Here is a 22,215-nt window from a genome sequence, read left to right as displayed (position 1 = left end):
AGAAGTGAGCCGCTAAGTCCAGCCCACACTCAAGAGAGGGTATGGATTGAGAGAGACACAGAATCCGAAGTAGGCTCCAGGCTCTGAGGTGTCAGCACAGAGCCTGATGCGGTCCTCAAACTCACCGACCACGAGATCATGACCTGAGTCGAAGTGGAACACTTAACACTGAGCCACCCAGGCGCCCCTTGAGGACATATTTTAAAACCACCACACATGGATTATCTTATCTTTCTGTCTCTGGTAACAAGCAGTGTTTGTCACTCAGTACGTGCTCAGTAGATGTTTCTCATGGAATGATGTATTAAAGGGGGAGATACTGGAGGCAGGGTATCCAAGGTAACTAGTGTGGGCCAGGTGAAGAATGGTGGAAGTGGGGGCTGTTGGGAGAGATCCTGAGGTTCTGAGATTCATAGGGTCTATGAGTGACTGGATGGGAGGGGCTGAGAAGGGGTCCATTTGGGGTTGAAGATGGTTTTGAAACTAGGACTTTGGGATGGCTGACACAGGCATCTAGTACTTCCCCTGGGGGTTTGCAAGGTAATAAAATGCTAAAACATGCGTAGGAGAACCCTTTGTCAGGGTTCCTGGATGGCTCAGTCAGTTAAGCGTCTGACTCTTGAAATCAGCTCAGGTCTTGATCCCAGGGTCGTGAGTTTGAGTCCTGCATTGCACTCTACGCTCAGCGTGGAGCCTGCCTCAGATTCTCTTTCTCTCTGCTTTCTCCCCCACTCATGCTCTCTCTCTCTCTCTAAAATAATTTTTTTTTTTTTTAAAGAACACTTTGATTACATTTGAAAGGACTCAGGGCTCATCAGTATGAGCACTAAGCCATCCCCTTTACTTCAGGTTTCTCATTTATAAACGTAGAGGTTATAATACCTATACCCAGGACTTTCAGCCTGAACACAATGTTAAGAGGTTAGCAATATCCCACCTTTTGCAAGAAATTCCCACCACGATATCCTCTACAAATGGTCATAGGGAACCAGGAGGAAAGAATTAGGTTGAACCGTGTGAAATGCTGGTATTTCAGTTTTGACCTAGAAAGAAACCGACTGGATAGAGGTTGACCTAATAGATGTGGCAGCAGTTTGAAAATTTGAACACCTTTTCACAGGTGTGATGCTCTGGAGTTCTTAACCTTTTTATTCCTTACATGTGTCAGGTCCAACTTTAAGAAAGGTCAGCCTTGGAGCACATGGGTGGCTCAGTCAGTGAAGGAACTGGCTCTTGATTTCAGCTTAGGTGACGATCTCCAGGTCCTGAGTTCCAGCCCCACAGTGTGCGTGGCGCTGACAGCATGGAGCCTGCTTGGGAATCTCTCTCTCCCTCTCCCCCACTACCTGCTCATTCTCTCTCTCACAAAAATAAATAAACATTTAAAAAAAAAAAAAGGTCAGCCTTGAAGTTAAATGAGGTGTAGTCTTATATAGCCATTACTTTCCCATTTCCTGAAGTCAGATAAAGAAACTAAAGACCAAAGACTGTGTGCTAAATACTGAGTGAAGAAACTACAGATGTAAAATTTATCTAGGAAGTCAAGACAAGCCTAGTCTCAATCACATTTCATACATTGTGCCATATTTAAGAAACCCTATTTACTTAGTGAAATAACTGTGGACCTCATGAAAAAGAGAATGGAAATTAAATAGTTCTTTGTTCATTTTATATTTTTGCACATCTAGAAAGTGATTAGTTGACTCCTTCATCACTGGTAGGAATAAATCCAATATTTGCCTATATAAATTAACTTATTAAAAATACCTTTTGTCCTTCCCAGGAGTACTTTTTAATATTAAATAAAAATTTTCCACGAAAAGGTGGCTTCTTTCTTTCTTCTTCAGTGTTTATTCTTCAGGTCAATTAACATTGAAGGTAGACTTTGGGTAAGACGTGTAAAACTAATTTATAATAGCACAAACGTCTCTCAGAGAAGTTAGCAAAACTGCACCCATCCATCCACTCCCCTCATTGGAATCCAAGCTCCCCAGGGCCAGGCCTTTTTTTGTTTGCTGCATATTCCCAGCGATCTGAAACGTGCTTAAGCCACTGCGAGCTCTCAATAAATACTTGGTTGACCGTCCATTCATTGATCATCCGTGCAGGCGCTGCGGCCAGCGAGAAGGCCGGCCTGCAGTTCCCCTCCCTCCACCGGACCTGAGCCGCTCTCAGCCCTGCAACCCCGGGAGTATCCGGCTGCCTGGCCCACCCCTCGGCCCGGCCGCGGCCTCCCTGGCCCTTCCCCTCCCGCGGAGGAAGGAGCGGGCGCAGAGAAGTGGGAAACCCGGGCCCACTTCCTGTCCCGGCAAGGCCGGGCGTCAGCGCCCCCCGCGGCCTGCTCTCTGGGCGCGGGAGGCGGCCGGGCCGCAGCAGAGAGCATGCACTGGGGCGCCGCAGCGGCGGGCCGGGACGAGGGCGCGGGGCCAGGGGGACCTGGCCGCGCTGGTCGCCCCGCGCGCCGGGCCGGCCCCACCCCGCCCCGCGCGTCCCGGCGGCGAGAGGGTTAAGCGCGCGGGGGGCGGGGCCGCAGCGAGCCCTGAGCGCCGAGTGCGGGCCGCGGGTGGGGAGGGGGCTGCGGCCGGGGGCGGTTCCGGGCGGAGGGGGCGGGGGCGGGGGCGGGCGGAGGAAGGGGGCGGGCCCCAGAAGTTGTTCGGCGCTAGGCCGGCGGGCGGGAGGGCGAGCGGGCAGCGGGCCGGCGGGCGGACCGGGCCGGGGCTGGAGAAGTTTGCGCGGCGGCTCGAGAGCGCAGGGTGCGGGCCCCGCCGGCCGCTGCGCGCCCGCTGCCATGGCTTTCCGCAGGAGGACGAAAAGTTACCCGCTCTTCAGCCAGGAGTTCGTCATCCACAACCATGCGGACATCGGCTTCTGCCTGGTGCTCTGCGTCCTCATCGGGCTTATGTTCGAGGTGAGCGAGACTGGGGAGGGGGTGCCCCCTCTCGTGCGTCGGCCGGCGTAGCCCTGCAGGTTCCGCGGGTACTCGTCTGAGCTGGGGAACCTGGCTGCCATGTACGCTCTCTGCGCCCCGGCTTTGTGCACTCTACGCCCCTTGGCCTCCGGGTCAGCCCGGACGCCACCCTCAGCAATGCGCCGTGGCAGCCTTGCCCTGCTCTGCCGCCCCCTGGAGCACCCACCCTATCTTGCAGCGCTCTCTGCAGCCCTGGATCCTAAGCCTGGCTTCGAACCAACCGCAGCGCTGCCACCCTGGCCCGACCAGTGGGGTTTCCTTTCTGGTGTCCGGGAGCCAAGCCCGGAGACTCCCAGACCCGCAGTCATTGCACAACTCTCCCCCTCCCGAGCGGTGGCTGCCAGCTTCTCTGGGCTTTTCCAGTGGGAGGGACCCTGACTCTTTTCCACCCTCCCATCTGATTTTCCGGGTCTTTTGCATCCTCACCTCTGGAACGTGCTCAGGGTGTTCACGTGTGGCCCTGGCCCCATCCCAGAAGTGCCCTTCTGCCATCCTCCCCGCCCCCCCCCCCCCCCCCCGCCTTCTTTTGCCCTTGCCTAAAAGGCCAGGTTCCATATACCCTTTATGACCCTGTGGACTGTTCCTTTAGAGCCATCTGTAGTGGACCAGAGCTTCTCACCCGTTACAGGGACAGGGAGAGAGATGGAAATACTCTCTGCTTTAGGGGAAAGGTGCTTCTCTCAGAGCTGTGGGGGTGGGGGACGAGGATGGGGTCCTACCAGGGACAGCAGTGCACTGGTGCAGGCCTCACCAAGCAGAGAGTGTTAGTGTGTTAGTGAGCCTCCTGGGGGTCAGAATCCGAGGGGGTCCAGGGAACGACTGACTGTGCTCCGGAGAGGGAGACAAATGTTATATTCAAAGTGGGAGGAACTGGAGGAAAGTGAGTCTAGGGCTTGCTGTGGTGTATCTTGTCTCAGGAGTGAGATTACGTGTGAGTGACACTCCCCTCACTCTCACCGGGTCCTTCCTGCTGGGTAGGATTGCTTATCTGCATTCTCAGGGATGGGATAGGAAGCTGTAATCATTTATGAACTGCTTCAGAGATGAAGGGTTCCTAGTGTGGCTGATTTCTCCCTCTGTGTCCCTCTGTCTCCTGTCTAAGGATGGCAAGGGTTCTCCTTGGCCGGTGAAGCTGCCCTCAGGCTGGGGACATTCTTGTGGTGGTGAGTCAGGGTTGGATGTGTGAATGTGTCCTTGGCTGGGCTTCAGGGTCTGTAGGAGATAAACCTGGGATCAGGATTGGGGTCTGTACTCCAGCTTTTGGTAGTGCTTCTCCATTTCAGCTCCTCCCTCCCTCCCTTCTTCCTCTCCTACCCCCCACCCCCCACCCCCCAGCTCTCATGGTATATTGACCCTGACTTTGTCAAGCCAGGGTCATCCCTGGGTCCCAGTCTCTGCTCTGTCACTAGTCAGACTGAAAAATTGACTGCAGCCTCAGTTTCCCCATCATTAAAGAGGTTTGTAAAACCTGTCTTCCTCACAAGGTTAGTTATTGTAAGGTTTAACCAAGATCATATAAACGATAAAAGCCAGAAGAGATTCTACAAATGTGACAAATCGCTTGTTCCTGAAGGCCTGTTGTTATTGATCATACTACTAGCTTAATGAAATAAGAGAGAATTTTGTTTTGTCCAGCCAATACCCTCAGTATCTATTTGCTGTCCTCCATTCTAAGAGGCCTCTGAGTGTGCAGTGTCACCAGTCTTGGAGGGTGTGGTTGGAAAGACACATGTGACAGCTGGAGACCTCAGAGCCACATGCTATACAGCCAGCAGAGCCTCTTGCATAGTCTTATGGCCCTCTTTGCTGTGTTTCAGGCATTTGCTAAGGTTTGTGGCTCTGTGGGTTTTATCTTTGCTTGAAAGAGCTGCTTAGGGTTTGAGTTTGGTATCTCCTTCCCTCTCCTGCCTTTAGTCTTCTGGAAAGTCCTACGCATTAAACCTGGAGTTTTGTGGGAGTTGAAAAGTGCGAGGAGCCCTTAATCCCACTACCTGACAGAAGAGAAAGGTCCAGGGTAGAAGAAATAACCACAAAAATGCCTTCCCTGATTTCCCCCCTTGGGACTGGACTGGGGAGCATGGAGAAGGCCCTGGCTGTGAAATGCCTGCGGACTCCCTCTTGCCACCACCCTCTCCCTACAGAAGCTTAGACCTACAGCGGTTGGGCTTATAGGGCACCAGAGGTACCTTGTGATATTGGTGATGTATGCTGGTATGTGAGAGGGTCATGCCCAAACTTCCCTTGTGAAGGACATGTGTTCTGCTGTGTTAGGCACAAAGGTTCTTGTTGTCTATACCTAACAACTGACTCCACAGAGATAGGAGAGACAGTCAGATTTTTGGAGCTCTGCTCTCCCTACCGAATGAGAGCAGAAAGAGCTCAGTTACTCCCAAAGGACCTCAGAGGAACACCAGAGGAACACTTCACATTTGGAGTAAAGCCAAGGGGTGGCACCACATAACCCAGCATAGGACTTAATAGATATTACTTAGGGTTCTGGGTTCTCCCCTGGAGAACTGGTGTATATGTAGGGTGCATATGAGCGGGGCAGTCCAGCACTTAACACGATTTTTTGTAGAAGTGAGGACAGAAGGAGGGGGAAGGGAAAGGGGGACACAGGGAGAGAGGATGTCAGGCTCTTGGGTTTCTGACTTGGGGCAGGGCTAGGATTCCTTCATTCAGAAGCTGAGTCAGGAAAACACAGTTATGATTCTTCCCACAAAGAGTGACTCTCCTGGCCGCTCCTCCCTCTGGGGTCCCCTGCCCAGCTTCTGCCAATGAGCTGGACCCCACTGTCCCCACCCCAGGCAGCCACAGCCCCTCACATCCCAACAGGCCTCCATCCCACCTTGCCCCTTCCCCAACTCACCCTCAGCTCGCCAGCATTTAGAGGGGCTTTCATTTCCCCCTCAGGGATCCTAGGACTTGAGTTCTGTCTCCTGGGAGATGATGACTCCAAATTTCCTCCCTCGGGATCCCTTCCTTTGGGAACACACATGAAGAGGTGCCCCTCCCTCCTCCTTTTGGTTTAGTTTTGGGCCGTCCTAAAATTCCTTCTCCCATTTCCAAGGCAGGGGTGGGTTCTTTGCCCTGAACCCAGGTTTCCTTTCCATTCTGCAATGCTGTTTGGAATAGAGCTGTTCTGTGCAGCCACAGCACTTGGCTAAAAAATGTCAGGAATGTGGAGCTTTATTTTCCCCCTCCTTCCCTTCCAGCTCTCTCTTTCTTAACTCTGGCTTTTGGGGGAGTTGGTGCAAGTGGGAGTTTTCTACCCCACGGTTTGGTCCTGCAGTCCTGTCTTTGGTGGAGTCCAGTCTGACTCCCCTTCAGGGTGTGGGCGGCCAGCCGGGGGTGTGTGTGTGTGCGTCAGATTTGAAAGCTGCCTGCCCCTCCCCTTTCCCTTTGCTTTCCAGTGTCCCGTTCAGTGCCACGTTTCAAACTGAAACAGGCAGGGGAAGAGGAAAACTCTCTCATTAGTGAATGGAGAATGAGAAAAAGTGGAGGGGGGGGGGGAGCATCGAACAGAGAGGAAGCAATTATACATTACCTCTAAAATGTCATTTTGAAACAGAAACTTTTTTGTTGGTTTTAAAGCTCATTCGCAGGCCCTGCGGGCTCTGTAGCATGGAAATGTTTCTAGAACTCTAGGCCTGTCATTTGTAGGTTCGGTTCCTGTTTGGTCTGTGATGACTTGAGGGTTTAGGACCCAGAGAACTTTTCTGGTAGTGGCTGGTTTTGCTTCTTTTGGAGGTAGATGTGGAAGAGCTGCCTTCTTCCCTGTTCCGGACACCGTGATTGACTTGTCAGAATGATGTGCCTGCAGCCCGTACAATGGCAGTCCTGTTAACACACAGGTTCCATGGCTCCAGCTCACACCCTCCCAGACGCACCTGTAGGCATTATGACCTGCGTGAGGCTGCTGGTCCTGTCTGATTATTAGCCTTGTGAAACAGTTCTGCTTCTGTTGTATTTCTGTGAAGAGGTATGTAAATGGCACAGGCATGCGTCTGTGGACAGATGTTGTTTCTTGGACTACCTTCAGGGTGCTTTTGAAGATGTCTCTTTGCCAGCTTTTGTAGCTTTTGACTTTATACATCATCCTCACTGGCCTCTGACTTAGTCGTTTAGTGGTGTTCTAGAGAAATTAGTCAAGGGAAACTGAGAAGGGTCACTTATTCTCTTGGGTGCTCTCATTCTGTGGTTGGATTTCCACACACATTGCTCAGTGATCTGAGCAACAGAGCAGAAATTTGGAGCTAGTTTCTCTCCTGGTCAAGCCTCAAGTGTAACTGTATCCTATGGGACTTAATGGTGAATCAGCTATCCCTATTTCTTCCCTTGGCAAAAATGTGCTCTCCGGAAAGGGGGTGTTGATCAGTTAGTGAGTTTTTAACCCTTACCTCAGGATGAAGACTGATACCTGTAAAAATGCCCGGCACTCTGCCTGGCACATGGGCACTTAGTCGATGGTCTCAACAAACACGCCCATCACTGCTGCTCTTGGCTTCATTGTTGGGTCTGTGAGTACATCTTCCACCATCAGACTGGCTTGTTGGGCACGGGGGCTGCATTTCATTTTCGATCTGACATGTTTTGCGATGAGACCTTGCCCCCAAGTTTTCCAGTGCTGGCCATTTGCTCACCAAAGGGGATGATTGCTCTACCCTGGGTCCCTCTTTTTCCCCAGGGAGCCTGTGGTACGGCGTTCTTTGGAGAATGTCTGTTTTCTCTCTGACATCTGTCTCGTTAGAACACGGGCTGTGGGGTCTCTGTGCGGCCACTGTCAGCCGGTGGAGGAGTAAAAACCATGAGGAGACTGCCCCGTGAGCTAAATAGGTGCCCCTTTTCTCTTGCTCACTCCGTTTTCTGAGCCCTCAGTTGCTCGTTTCTCGGGGGCACTGTCCAGACCAGTCACAACAGAGCGCCTCAGTCCTGACTGTTTGTAGAGCACACGTGTTGCTATGGTGAAAACTTCACTCTGGCAGGCATGAGCTCCCTTTTGATCTGCTTTGTCGTGGGCAGGGGCCCCAGAAATCACTCTGTGGCATAGCTGATGTACCTCCCGTTCCCACCCTGATAAATGACGAAGCCAGAGGGTTGATAAGACCGGATTAGAGTTCCCAAACTCCAGAAGTGCTTTCTAATCAGCGAGAGCACTATTAGCAGGCTTTGGTGGGAAATTGCACTGATACTATCTCTTAACCTTTTCATCCAGCGCTGTGTATCTGGTATCCGTTGGTACCTAATGGTTAAAGAAAGGAAAAAAAAAAGAGGAAAAGAAAACAGTAAAACTACTAACATGGCTCCTGACACAGCCCTTCTTATTTCACAAGCAGACCTTTATCTTTTACAGTCTATTGCTTTGCCTTGATTTACCTCCGCTGTCTCAAATGGCCCACAGTAGAGGAGAACCCAACTCAACCTAGTCACAGCTGGTTGACGGTGCAAGTTCACTGTGTGGTTTAAAGAGCTTTGCAGGCAGCTCTTCTGGCCAGTGCAGGTTCACACAGCTTTCTTTGCTTTTCAACAGAGGAAGTGGAGGCAGATTGGAGGCGGGTGGGGGAGGGTGCTCTGAGGCCCCTGGAGCCCACTGGTGAGTTTGTGGGAGCTTAGAGTTAGGTGAGGTGCTGCTCTGTGGCTCTCTGCCTGAGCCACGTTGCCTCTTGACGGCTTCCCTCATTTGTCTGGATGGGTTGGCAACACTTGACATCTGCAAAATGCTTTACTAGCCTCACCCTGTAATCTGGATGGTTTATGGGGGTTGTCATACCCATCCAGAGCCTGGCTTCCAGAGGAGAGACTTGGCCAAGGACCATTCCCTCCTAGTCAGAGTTGGAGCCAAAATAAGAATTCAGCAACGTCTGGCTCACATTTAGAGCTCAGCCCTAATGCTTCCATGAACGAGGAGTCTATGGAATGTAGCCACAGGCTGCTTTATTTTTCTTTGTCTGAGTGGAATCTGTTTATTACCTGGAAGTAATGTCTGCAGGTCATTGTTCCACTTGGAGGCTTTTCTGCCTGGAACAGTCATTGAGATTTGCATCTCCCTGAAAGAGATGACAGAGGATGACCCAAATGTGTGTATCACATGGGAACATAGGTGAATGGGCAGGGGCTTTACCTACTGTGAAAGTTCCTGCCTGTTATTAGCCAGCATCTGTGGAAGAATAGTTTCCTCTGGCTGTTGTATTTTCATTGCCCTTATGGTCAAGTTAATATTGTGGCCATAGCTCAAGGGCATATCTTTTCTTCGCATTTCCCAAGATTAAGGATTAGAGGGAAACCTAGAAGTCATCTACTATGTCTATAGAAGAGGATAATAGACTCCCAGAGGTTGGGAGATTTGCCCAGGACAGTAGAGGGAAGTTTTGGCAAATGTGGGGCTTGAGCATACATCTTCTGACTCAAGTCTAGGGAATTTTCTATGCGTTTATTTGCCCCCTGGAATTCTCGATGCTACCTTTGAGTGCCACGGTATGTGTAGAAGCCTTGCAATTGATACATCTTTCTTAAGTGTGCTATGTTCATTAGTTTGGCAACTGTTTATTGAGTTCCTGCTGTGTTCCTGTGTTGAGTTCTGGGAACACAGATGAATAAGGTGGGGTCCTTGTCCTCAGAGAGGTCACTGTGTGGTAGCTTAAAGCTGGTAAGCTATTTGTGGAGGGGAGTCAGGCCTTGAACTTGATGTAAATGGCAGATGCAGCTTATAGGCAGACTGTTGGGCCTCAACCTTAAGCCACTGCTGTTGGCGGAAGGGGGTGGTTTCTTAAATGTAGGCCCGACACTCTGAGTGTGGAGTTGTCAGTAGTTAGGGGACAAGAGTGGTGGTCATTTCTAGATACCTTGTGAGGCACAGCTGGTGCTCTTAAACTTTACAGCTTTGTGAATAAGTGAACTGACCAAAGGCTTTGTGTGTGTGTGTGTGTGTGTGTGTGTGTGCGCGCGTATGCACATGTCCATGTGCACGTGCCACAGATGTGATTTCTAACACCAGGAGGTCTTTATTGATTGAGATTAGGAGAGCTCTTCCATATGATTTCTTAAGATTTTTACCATAAAACTCCAACATGATCTGAAATGTACCTTTTGGGTTAGTGGAGGTGATGATCACACCTGGGGTGAAAAGGACTTACGACTCTGAGCCTCAGTTGCCCTGTCTTTGCAGTAGGGAGAAGATTTCTTAATAAAGCTCCTGAATTTTATAAGAGCAGAGCATTTCCTTTTTTACTTTATTTATTCATTTTATTTTTTTAAGTAGGTTCTATGCCCAACATGGGGCTTAAACTCATGACCTGGAGATCAGGAATTGCATGCTCCACTGACTGAGCCGGCCGGGCGCCCCAGGGCCGAGTATTATTATCAGTTTGTTCCTTCATTTTTATCATAAATGTGTAGATAATCTCTGCAGAGAGTTTTTAAAAGAGACTTTGTAGTGACCCACCAGTATTCTGAAGATTTCTGTGGCTTTTGGGGAGACAGAAGGGTGTGTCCTACTTCAAGACAAAGGATAGAGAGGTGATTTTTACAGCCTACCTCTCCCCCAGCTACTTGCTTTGAGGAATGTCCAGGATCACACTGGTTTGTCAACAAGTGTGTTTGTGCCTGGTATAGGGTGGGATCTGCCAAAAGATAGTGTTGCGAGTCTGTGAGAATGTGGCTTTAGGTTTAAAGGTACCAGGGATGTATTATGGGCTCCTTTCCTGAATGTTAAGAGCAGGCTGGGGGTTCCTGACCTGAAGGAGCAATTCCAAGGTAAGCAGGCCTCCCCTCCAGCAATGCCTGGAGCCCTGCAGGAAATCACCAGGCCTGCTTCACAATGCCTGGTTTCCTGCTGAGAATTCCTTGGAACTTGGAGCAGAATTGCACTTTTTAGACCCAACACTTCTGGAGTTGAGAGTGTGTTTGGTGTGTAGCATGACTTTGTACTGGATCAACTTTTGACCTCGTTGGGCAAGGACACACTTGTTTGTATGGATTTTGTGACTGTTGGCCTGGAAGGTGGAAAGGGATGGTTGATAGCTGCTTTCTTTTCCTTTTTTTTTTTTTTTAATTGCAGTTTGCTCTCTGGTTTGGCATGAAGTGTGAACACATGTTCCTCTTCCAGAGTCCTCAAGGCTTGAGCTGTCCTCAGGCCTGGATTCTCCCTTGGGTCCTGCCACTAAATAGCTGCATGGCCCATGCAAGCTGCTCAGCTCTCTGGGCCCCATTGCTTCCCGGGCTGTCTCTTGTTCTGTGGCTCAGTCATGCCTGTTTAATGTGGTTATGTACAACAGGGCTGGGGATGTGTAGACAACTTAAGTTGTCAGTCAGAAATTGGGAGGGGAGGAAAGGGGGCACCTTCCTTCCCCCTCTTCTCCCCCAGCCATATAGATTTCGGGGTTAGTCAGAATAAAGTTGTGCCTCCATCGGGTTAAGTGGTCTCAACTTCTCATCTTAGTTTCATTTCTTCTTTGCATCGAAATCAGGTTCTAGCCTAAATTTGGGTTTGATGCAGAGTCCAGCTTAGTGGAACCAGCTTTGGAAAAGGAGAAAATCCTTACATTAGAAAGGAACTGTCGGGAGTCAGGGGAGAGGCTAGGCTTTGTTTGTGACTTTCAAGCCAAAGGCCCTGTGGCCTCTCTAAGGCCGATCAGGGGGTTGAGGCAGAGCAAGAAGAATGGCCCGTGTCTCCTGCTCTGCTGTGTGCGTTTTATCATCCTGGTCTTCTGAGTGTGATCTGGGGCCCTGGGCTGGAGCAGATTTTCCTATTCAGTGATGTGCTTGTTGTGTACACATTACACTCCTCTGTGGCTTCTTTCTTTTCTTTTTTCAGATCAGTAGTGTCTGACCCATGACCTACCATTCTTATCCCCTCTGCCCCCAAGAGTGTTCTCAGGGCTTTGCCTGACTGACTACAACCACTTCTTCTTCTTCTTCTTCTTCTTTTTTAATGTTAATTTACTTTTGAGAGAGAGAGAGAGAGAGAGAGAGAGAGAGAGAGACAGAACACGAGCAGGGGAGGGGCAGAGGACAGGGAGACACAGAATCCGAAGCAGGCTCCAGGCTCTGAGCTGTCAGCACAGAGCCTGACGTGGGGCCTGAACCCCTGAACCGTGAGATCATGACCAGAGCCAAAGTTGGAGGCTCAACCGACTGAGCCACCCAGGTGCCCCAACAACCACTACTTCTGAAGCATCTTCCATCACTCTGACCAAATAGCAGGCTTTGTTCCTCAAAATTATAAGAGTGAGGAAGAGGTAGAGAGGGACGAGGCAGTGCTTAATGACCTTGTTCTGACGCCTAGCTTCAAGTAGGAGTTACCCGTCACATCTCATATTTGAAGTATCACAGTGTTTGGCTCACCAAAAGTAGTCCACACCTGTGGCATCCAGCAGGTGGCCACTAGCCACGTTTGGCTTTTCTAGTGCAGTAGAATGAAGTGAAATTAAAAATTCGGTTCCTCAGTCACATTAGGCACGTTCGACATCTCAGGAGCACAGCTATAGATAGAGTGTTGCCACCACCACAGAAAGTTCTGTTGGACCACGTAGGTGCACATGTTCCTTTCTGAGGGCTTTCATAGTAGTAAGCAGTGGTTCATGCTGTGGTTCTGTGGGGGAACCATTAGAGGCCCTGGATCACGGTGGCTAAGGTCAGGGCCCTACTACCAGTCCGCCTGACTTTGAACTCTGGTTCACCTTGTCATCTTGGTAAAGGATCTAACCTCTCTGTGCTGCCGTTTCCTCATCAGTAAAAATATGCCATAAAGTTGTTGGGAGGATTAGAAGCATTGATATAAAAGATGTCAGAAAGGTTGACATAAATAGAGCACCTAGAAGAAGGTGTGGTACAGGAGCTCAATACCTGCTGCCTGTTGTCCTTCCTACACTTGAACAGTGCTGGAGTGACACCTTAACTCTGCAGAAACCCCCTTTGCAGCTGCCTCATCTGTTTGGAGCATAGCTGAGAAACAGGATGCAGGGGGAGGTCCCGGAGCAGCCCAGTGATGGCCCCAGACCTGTGTCCTGACACCACACCTAGGCTAGTTGCTCGGGCTTTGACCTCTACTCAAAGCCCACCAGCGCTTACTTTTCATACAGCTCTGTGAGGCTTGGTTATCTCATTCCCAAGATTACAGAAGGAAGATTAAGTTAGAACGGGAGAAGTGGCTGGGGTAGCTGACGTTTGGGAGGACTACCCCATTCCTAAACACTTAAGAGTCATAAGAAATGGGGTGCCTGGATGGCTCAGCCAGTTAAGCGTCCAACTCTTGATTTCGACTCAGGTCATGATCTCACAGTTCGTGAGTTCAAGCCCCACATTGGGCTCTGCTGACAGTGCGGAGCATGCTTCCGAGTCTCCGAGTCTCTCTCTCCCCCTCTCTCTGTCCCTCCCCTGCTTGCTTCTCTCTCTCTCTCTCTCTCAGAAAAAAACCCCCAAAACAACAACAACAACAACAAAACAAACTTAAAGTCATAAGAAATGAAAAAAAAAAAAAAAGCAAACATGCGTACTTGGTGTCCCTTAGTATACGCACAGATGCACAGACAACTTGTATAGATTTTGAGGTTACCATGATAGACTAGCACCAGATGATACTCGATCATAATGATTATCTGCAGGGAAAGTGAAAGGTATGTAGGATGCTCACATGTGTAGGAACATTTCTGTCCACAGTGATTAATGTTGCAGTTTCAGTACCTAAATCTTCAGCAATATGGAAACTTTGGATATCCAGAATGATTCAGCCCCAGACATTTCTGGCCAGTCACAGATTTTTTTGTAGCCCTGAAATAAAAGGCAAAGTCGGTCCATTGTACAGTGTACTTTCTTACCCAAGAAATGTGGAAGAAACTTTGCTGACATTCTTATCGTCTAGTCTGGGAAATCCCTTCATTCAACACTATTCAACCACCTGCCATTCAATTTTCTTCTTTTTCTGATCATTCAGTAAATACATCTCTGCGCAAAATTCTGAAATGTGTAACGGAAGCCAGCTGACATAGTTGCTGGCATGACTTGCTCTACTGTGGTCCGTTTTGGAGCTTCCAAACGAAGAAAATGAGATGCTGCTCAGCCACTGTTCCTGGAGTCTCGTGGGTCCAGCATATTCTAGGCCTGACAACTGTGCCTTGTCAGATTATCAGTGGCCACTTACACCACCTTTAGCATATAGCTGTGGCCAGGTGTAACTTGACCAATGTTGCTAGCTTCTCAGTCTCACCATTTGGGTTGTTTGCTCACATGGCCCGATAGATGTGTGTCCAGACTGAGCTGATTCCGATCTCTTGCCTCCTCTTTCTACAAACCTTGATTAAAGAGCTTTTTTGTGAGGCATTGTCTAGATGCTGGCAATACAGGGGAAAGACATGCTACCCAATTAAAAGGAAGAACCTTACCATCTAATAAGGGAGACAGATGATGGGAAACAAGTACAGTCTCTTGATGATGAATATTCCAGTTGAGCCGCCATATTTGTCTTCTGTGTTTGGCACACAGTGGTGTTCACTAGGTAGTGGTCTGCTGGAGGGGATACTCTGGGAACATGGAGGAGGGGCTCCTTGCCCAGAATAAGGGTAAGTGCATGCTGGGTGAGGCCAGGGAGAGAAGAGGATGTGAGAGGACACTAGGCAAGGGGATCCGCTTGTCCCTGTGAATGCACAGCTGGGGCTGGCGTGAAGCACTGGGGTACTCAGCAGGCTAGTGTGATAGGATGCTCTGGGTGAGACTGGAAATGAAGAGTCTGGTCAGGAGGCTGTGGCACTGATCCATGTGAGAACTGCTCCCTCCCCAGAATTTCAGTCTCCTTCCAACCTGGAGGAGGGACCAGGACCCCCACGCTGATGATGTCAATTCAGAGGCTGCTGGAACTAAAGGGTCTCTCCTCTCCCAGTTCTCTTTCCCCAGGCATGTTATGTGACACAGGCAAGCTACAAGGCAGTTGTGGGGGTGGGGGGCAGGCAAGGACAGCTAAAGCTAGGAGAGAGGAACAGCTTTTCTTTAGACCTTATTGTAACCCTGAGGCATGCATTGATGTGATGTTGCTCTTGAATATGAATATCATTGTTTGTCTTGTGTTGCCTTTGCATTATCACTGACATGTCCTTTGAACTTATTTAAAAGGTATTTTTTTTGCATCTAATGTGATTTCCAATTTTTTAAAAAGTAGGGAGGGCCTCAGCTAGATGGAACATCTTTTTCTCCACTTTTTTTTTTTTTTTTTTTTTTTTTTTTTTTTAGTTAAATAAGCCACGAAGAGGTTTGCACTCAAGTACTGTGGCCTTATCTAAGGAAGCTGGTGCTGTTCCTGTGTTCAGAGGAGATGGAGGGAGGGGGAGCATTTTTTTTTTGTAGAGGCTTTTCTAGGTATAGGTGAGGTGGGGACGGACATGTGGGGGTTCACTGGTGGACAGAGGAAGGTAGGCATGGCCTACCTCCTAGCATTTCATTTGCTCTAAGTTATCGAGCACTCACTGTATACTAGAGTATACCCATATCGTGTCAAGGAGTACCCCACGGTGGTGTCAGTAAATAATTCTTTGAAATGTGCTTGGGAGAATGAGGAGTAGCTGATCTGTCACATGCCTTCCATCTCTAAACTTTTGCAGACCCTTAGAAACAGATGCATTGAGATTTGCCTTTGTGTGATTTCTAGCACGTTATTTGAACACCTGGGGGTTGTCTTCCCAAGACCTGTTGGTGATCATCCACTATTTTACGAAACACCCCAGACTCCCATGGGTGGTTTACATTGTCTCCGGAGGAGAGGGAGAATACAAGCATGTGTGTCCGGACAGAAACCCACAGTGGCCACTTCTCCCTTGCCTTGTTCCCCATATCGAAGTCCCAGCAGTTTTACCCCTGCATTTGCTCCCAAGTCCCCTCTAATACTTCACTGCTCTTTGGCTTTAGCTCAGACTCCTGAGTGGTTATACGGGTCCTAGCTTGGACCTCAGCCTCTTGTCTGGTCTCCTGTCCACTCCCTTTCCTCAGAGCTACCACTGATCGTTGTCTTCAGACACAGAGCCGACCATGGGGCTCCCTTACTTAAAATCCTTCCATGGTGCCCACCTAAAGTCTAGGCTACCTAGCATGGCATGCTGGGCTCCCCCAAAGCCTGACCAGCCTTTGTCCTGGACCCCCTCTGTTCCTTGCTTGGGCCCTGCCCTGCCTACCCCCAACGCAAACCACCTACCTGAGGTTCCAGAACATCCTCTCTCTGTGCCTGCCTGCTTCCGTTCATGCTCCTGCCCACCCCCAGGTCTTCTCCTTCCCCCTTCTTGAACCCCTGCCTCCCATATCACACAGCCACCACCTGCTCCAAACGTTGTCCTCAGCCCTTCTTCCTGCCTCCTTTCTGTCTACGTCTCTATTTCTCTTGTTTATTCATTCAACCAGACTCAGACCGAGCATTTGCTCCCTGCCAAGCACTGTTCTTGGGGCTAGGTAGGATAAAAGATGAAAAGGCGAAGATTCTGCCATCGCGGAGCCGAGAGTCCTTAGGGAGGTGACCGTGTCACTGCCACTCCTGTGTGTAGGAGGTACACTTCAAGAGTCAGGGAGGGGAGCATAATTCTCCTGGGAGTATTAGGGACAGTTTATTTGAAAATGGAGAAGTCTGGGCTGGACCCTGAGGCCTGAGGGGCATTGGCCAGGCAGAGAGGACATGTGTAAAGGACAGAGATGTACAGGTGGGTGATGTGATAAGTGGCTCCATGTTACCAAAGTGGGGTGGGGGTGGGGAGTAAGGAAGGAAGTGAGGGAAGATGAGTCTGGACTGGCAGGCAGGGTTCGGCCCATTGGTGGCCCTTGTTCAGAAGTTTGGATTTGCTCCTCAGCTCAGGTAATAGGGAGCCATTGAAGTTTTCCCGAGCACAGGAGTTACTTCATCACATTTGTACTTGGAAGGTCACAGGCAGTAGGGCCGAAGCGTGTTCCTTGCACTTGCTGTGAGCTCCCTGAAAGGAACAGGTTGCTTTACATTTTCTCAGTATCCCCAGCACGTCTGTGCCTAATGTGTAGCTGGTGTGAATTGATTGAGGATGGGCTTGTGCACACACAGGATACTGTGCATCTTGAGTTGCCTTTCTGCTGCTGGTGGTCATGTGCACCTTTTTCTATTCATGCTGTCTCTTCTGGGTTCTCAGGTACCCAGTAAGAGGTGCTCATGAGCATATTCGGAATTCCTGCTACTTTAGCATGTGCACACAGGGAGGGAACCTATAATCCTAGCCATTTAAAGCTTTTAAACATTTTTTTTTGAATAGACAATATTTGGCAGTGCAGTCACATTATTCAAAAATCAAAAACATTAAAAAAAAAGAATACATTCAAAGTGTCCCTCCCTGACCTCTTCTTATCTAGCTCCCCTCCCCTGCCCCTAGGTAGCACTTCATTTATTTTTGTGTATCCTTGAGTTTATTTATGCAAATACAAGCAGCTATAAATTATATGATAGATTTTAGATATATAGAGAGTACATATACACATGTGATATGCACACATATGTATATATATACAACATATACATATGTACGTATGTGTATATATGTATGTGTGTGTATTTCCTGTCCCCCTCTCTTGCGCAGAACAAAGTGTATTATCTACACTGTTCTGCTCCTTGTTGTTTTTGGTTCACAAAATATCCTAGAGCTCTTTCCATGTCAGTATGCAGAGAATTTCCTCATCAGTATGTAAGCTTGCATAGTCTCCCATCATGCAGGTACACTGGACTTCATTTAATCAGTCCCCTTTTGGTGGATACCTGGGTTGTTTCTAATCGTTTGCTCTTATAAGCAATGCTGCAGTGAATATCTTGGTACATAGGTCATTTCATGTCTATACAGCCATATATCTCATAACATATTTTCCCAGAAGCAGGATGACTGGGTCCAAGCATAAGTGCATTTGTGTTTTTGACAGATATTGACAAATTGTCCTCGTCCTTTATTTTTTTTAATTTTTAAATGTTTTTATTTTATTTTTGAGAGAGAGAGAGAGACAGAGACAGAGCATGAACAGGGGAGGGGCAGAGAGAGAGGGAGACACAGAATCCGAAGCAGGCTCCAGGCTCTAAGCTGTTAGCACAGAACCTGATGCAGGGCTCGAACTCATGGACCGTGAGATCATGACCTGAGCCGAAGTCTGACGCTTAACCAACTGAGCCACCCAGGCGCCCCTCCTTTTCTTTTTAAATACCACATTGAAACCAAGAAATCAGCCATAGACTCTTTATTGTGTGTCGTTGAAAATCTAATACCACTGCCTGCATTGATCTTGTTCACTGCTGTATTCTTAGCAACTAACATGGTGCCCGGCATGTAACGGGAGTCAAATACTTGGATTTCTAAATGACGTTGTTTGGCATGTTCGGATAGTGGGGTTCTTCCCTGTTGATTATCTTTCAGCTCTTCTGTGATGTATCTTTTCTGTCCGGCCCTTTATACAAATTTTTCCCTCAGGACACCATCCTGCTTTCACTTGGCCATGGTTCCTCATTCCTGAGGCCACAACCCCCTTTTTTTGGAATGCCCTGCTTTGCCCTACTGGGCAGGGTGCTTCCTTCTGCCTCAGCAGTTCCCTGGGCCCTCCTAACACAGTTCTCATCATTGCCCCGCCTCCATGGTGTGTGGCCTTGTCTGTCTCCAGGGCTTGACTGGGAGCTCCGCCAGGACGGGAGAGGGTCTCGCTCACCATTGTGTCTCTAGGCCCCAGCATGATACTTGGCATTCTGGTGGTTCTCCTGTAATATTCTTGCAGCAAATAAGTGGTAACTTGGAATTATCAATTGATAACCAGTTTTCAAAGGATTTTTGCATATTTAATTGAGATATAATTCATATACTGTAAAATTCACCCGTTAAAAGTGTATAGTTCAGTGGTTTTTAGTATATTCACCATGTTTTGCAACTATCACCATTTTCTCATTCTAGAATATTTCCATCATTCCCCAAAGAGACCGGTTAGCGGTCACTTCCCATTGCTCCCCCACCCCCAACCACTAATCTGCTTTCTGTCTGGATTTGCCTGTTCTGGACACATCGTGTAAATGGGATCATAGAACATGTGGCCTTCTGTGACCGTGTTCTTTCACTTAGCATAATGTTGTCAAGGTTCGTCCATGTTGTAATGTGTGTCATTCCTCTTTATGACTAATATTCCACTGTATGCAAATACCACATTTCGTTTGTTCACTCGGCCGTTGATGGACATTTGGGTTGTTTCCACCATATTACACGAATGATGCTGCTGTGAACATTCATGTATGAGTTTTTGTGTGGACATAATATTTTCCGTTCTCTTGGGCATATACATAGGGGTAGAATTGCTGGGTCACCAGATAATTTTAATACAGGAAAGGAGCCAGGATTGAAACTATAATGTGAACAGTTTGTCTTTTGGATCTGAGAGTTGTATCTCAAGGGCCAGCATTGCAAACATTGCTCATTCTTATCCAGGCTTCTCACAACAGTGCTGGCTTATTGAGAGTTGTATTTAATAGACTGTGGCTCAATAATCATCTGTGATTCTGAGGCAAATAGTGTCAGAGTTTACACAACACAATTTACTGAATTCTTACCATGTGCACCGTGCTAACTATATGGAGCTGCCAAAATACACAGGACACAGCTCTTGCCCTAAAGTCGTCATTCATTTGAAGCAACCTAAATATCCATCTGTAGTGAACCTATTAAGTAAATTATGGTAGAGTCATGCAGTGGAATCCTCTACAGCTGTTTAAAAGAGGATAAGGTCAATCCTTAGGTACTGACACGGACCGATGTGTGAGGGAAAAAATAGGTTAGAGATTAGTATGTCCAGGGTGAGCCCATTTTAATAAAAAACTTATGTTTATGTATACACAGTCAAAATCTGGGAGGACCACAGGAGACTGTCCACATTTATTATGTCACTAGGAGGTAGGTTATGGAAGATGTTAGCTTTCAGTGTTCTGTGTTTCCCTTTAGACATTTTTTTTAATGTTTATTTACTTTTTGAGAGAGAATGAGAGAGACAGAGAGTGAGCAGGGGAAGGGCAGAGAGAGAGAGGGAGACACAGAATATGAAGCAGGCTCCAGGCTCTGCACTATCATCACAGAGCCTGATGTGGGGCTTGAACCCACGAACCATGAGATCATGTCCTGAGCTGAAGTCAGAAGCTTAACCGACAGAGCCACCCATGCGTCCCTCCCTTTAGAATTTTTTTTACACTAGGAAGATAGAGCTTTTAAATTCAAACTTAATTAAACTCATTAAGTTCATGAAAAGAATTTCCCTGATTCTATTTTAGAAAAAGCTTGAGGTAAAAATTCTGTCAGAAAACACTAGATATCAATGTAGGATCTAATATGACATATCAGCACATGACTAAATGCTGACTAAATTAGTAGTAAATAGTCTTATGAGCAGTGTACCCAGGGATAGGAGGGCGTTGAGACTCTGGAAGTTAGGGAAGCTTCATGAAAGAAGGGTAGGACGTTGCTTGGTCCTTAAAGAATGGTGACATTTATATAGCACTTCCCAGTTTATTGAGCCAAAGAATAAATGCATACCAAGTGCTAACCTTGTGCTGAATACTGTAATAAGTAAGCACTTTACCTATCTTCTCGTGATCAGTCTGCACACTCACCCTGTGAGGGAGATACTATGATTACTCCCATTTTACAGATGAGAAAACTGAGGTTTAGAAAGACTGAGTAACCTGACCAGGTCCCCGTCAGTCATAATGTCAGAATCAAAATTCAAAGCCCCTTTGCTAACTTCAGAGCCTGTGTTCCATACTTCATTTAAAGGGCAGGAGACACTGAGGCCTAGAAAGTTTAAATAATTTTCCTGAGATCACACAGTTAGGAAACTGGGGAGCCAGGATCTGAACTCAGAAAATTCCATTGAGATCTCTGGGGGTGGTAATAGGAGGCTGGAAGGTTCTGGGTCAGAGAGGTGTGTGAAACTTCTGCGTATCATGCCCCCTTTGGAGATTCATGTATCATATAAACCTATTAAAGTAGCGTCCTACATTTCTGACCCACCTGACCATCTCTCTCAAGTAGTGTTCAGTAACATCACATAGACCTCGCTTTGTGAAACGCCGCCCTCCCTTCCTGTGAGGCCGCATGCGGGAAGGGTGGTTCATGAGCAGCCTTCTCTCTCCTTTAATAAAGAGAAATGCCAGCTTTAGCGTCGAGGTTGGAAGTATATGCGGAAGAGTGTATTTGTCAGAATGAGTGGAGCAGAATACCCTGGCTGGACGTGAGGCCACATCTCTACCCACCTGTACAATTTATCGACTCCTCCTGCTTTAGAACACCTGGAAGAACCTACCGAGTGTCGTATTTGCCATCTCTTTGTGACTTTTTGTTTCTTACAGAAACATGATCCACTGTCGATAACAGTTACCTCACTAAACCTTCCCCCATACTTCTTAAATTATTCAGCCCACACTCTCTCAGCTTTCAGAAAGTATTAGAATTAATGCATGCTACCTCATCCCCCACCCTGTACCATGTGTTACTGGTTTTTTCCTAAAAATCATGGTCAAATACTCTCAAAATAAATACTCAAAATTAAATTTACTCTCCTAACCATTTTTTAAGTGCACAGTTCAGTAGTGTTAAGTACACTCACATTGTTGTACAATCTCCAGAACTTTTAATTCATTCCACAAGTATTTATGGAGCTCCTTGAACTCCGGAGTGCCTGGGCCACCGGGATGGTTAAGACACACTTTCTGTTCCGTTTGATGAGGAAGATGGATGAGAAAACCAGTGCTTTCTATTCAGTATGGCCAGAGTTGCGAGGTGCTCCTTATGGGATTGGATCCTTGGGGGGCTTCTGTGCTTTGGGATGTGACCTCGTTACCACCCAGTGGTTCAGGGCACCCCCTCTTCTGGCTTCTTGGTGGCTACTTGCTGGCTGCTTCTTGCCCCATCGCTCCCTGGAGCAGTTTGCCACCTCTGCTCTCGGAGCCCGGGCAGGAGTTGGTACATGGTGTCTGTGTGAGGGCCACGCTCTGTAGCTGAGCCCATGTGGCCCGGGGCGGGGGCAGGGTGGGAGAAGGGTGCTGTTGCCAAACCCAGAACTCAAATCAGGTCAAGCCCCAAATCAATGGTTTGCCCAAATATAGTAACCTAGACCTTCCACCCATTGGGTTTAACCTAAATGTGCTGTCCTTCAGCCTGGAAGCTCAGCATCCTCCAAGAATGACTTACATGATTCTTCCTAAGTGCTGTTAGTCCGTTTTCCTTCTGAAAACCAACCACAGTGACGTG

General features: G+C 48.1%; 1 protein-coding gene across 1 annotated transcript in view; it reads left to right on the top strand.

Moving 5' to 3' along the window:
- Positions 1-2,641: 2,641 nt before the first annotated feature.
- TRAM2 (translocation associated membrane protein 2) overlaps positions 2,642-22,215 on the top strand; it is an 83,686-nt gene continuing 64,112 nt past the window's right edge. Inside the window, exon 1 of the mRNA XM_058734239.1 lies at positions 2,642-2,908. Within this exon, the coding sequence (XP_058590222.1) occupies positions 2,789-2,908 (120 nt within the window). The 5' untranslated portion in view covers positions 2,642-2,788. The remainder of the gene's footprint in view (positions 2,909-22,215) is intronic.

This window comes from Neofelis nebulosa, chromosome 6 (genome assembly GCF_028018385.1).
Source record: "Neofelis nebulosa isolate mNeoNeb1 chromosome 6, mNeoNeb1.pri, whole genome shotgun sequence".
Lineage (NCBI taxonomy): Eukaryota > Metazoa > Chordata > Mammalia > Carnivora > Felidae > Neofelis > Neofelis nebulosa.
Note: the sequence above shows the minus strand (reverse complement) of the source record. Positions and strands in the feature narration are given on the sequence as shown.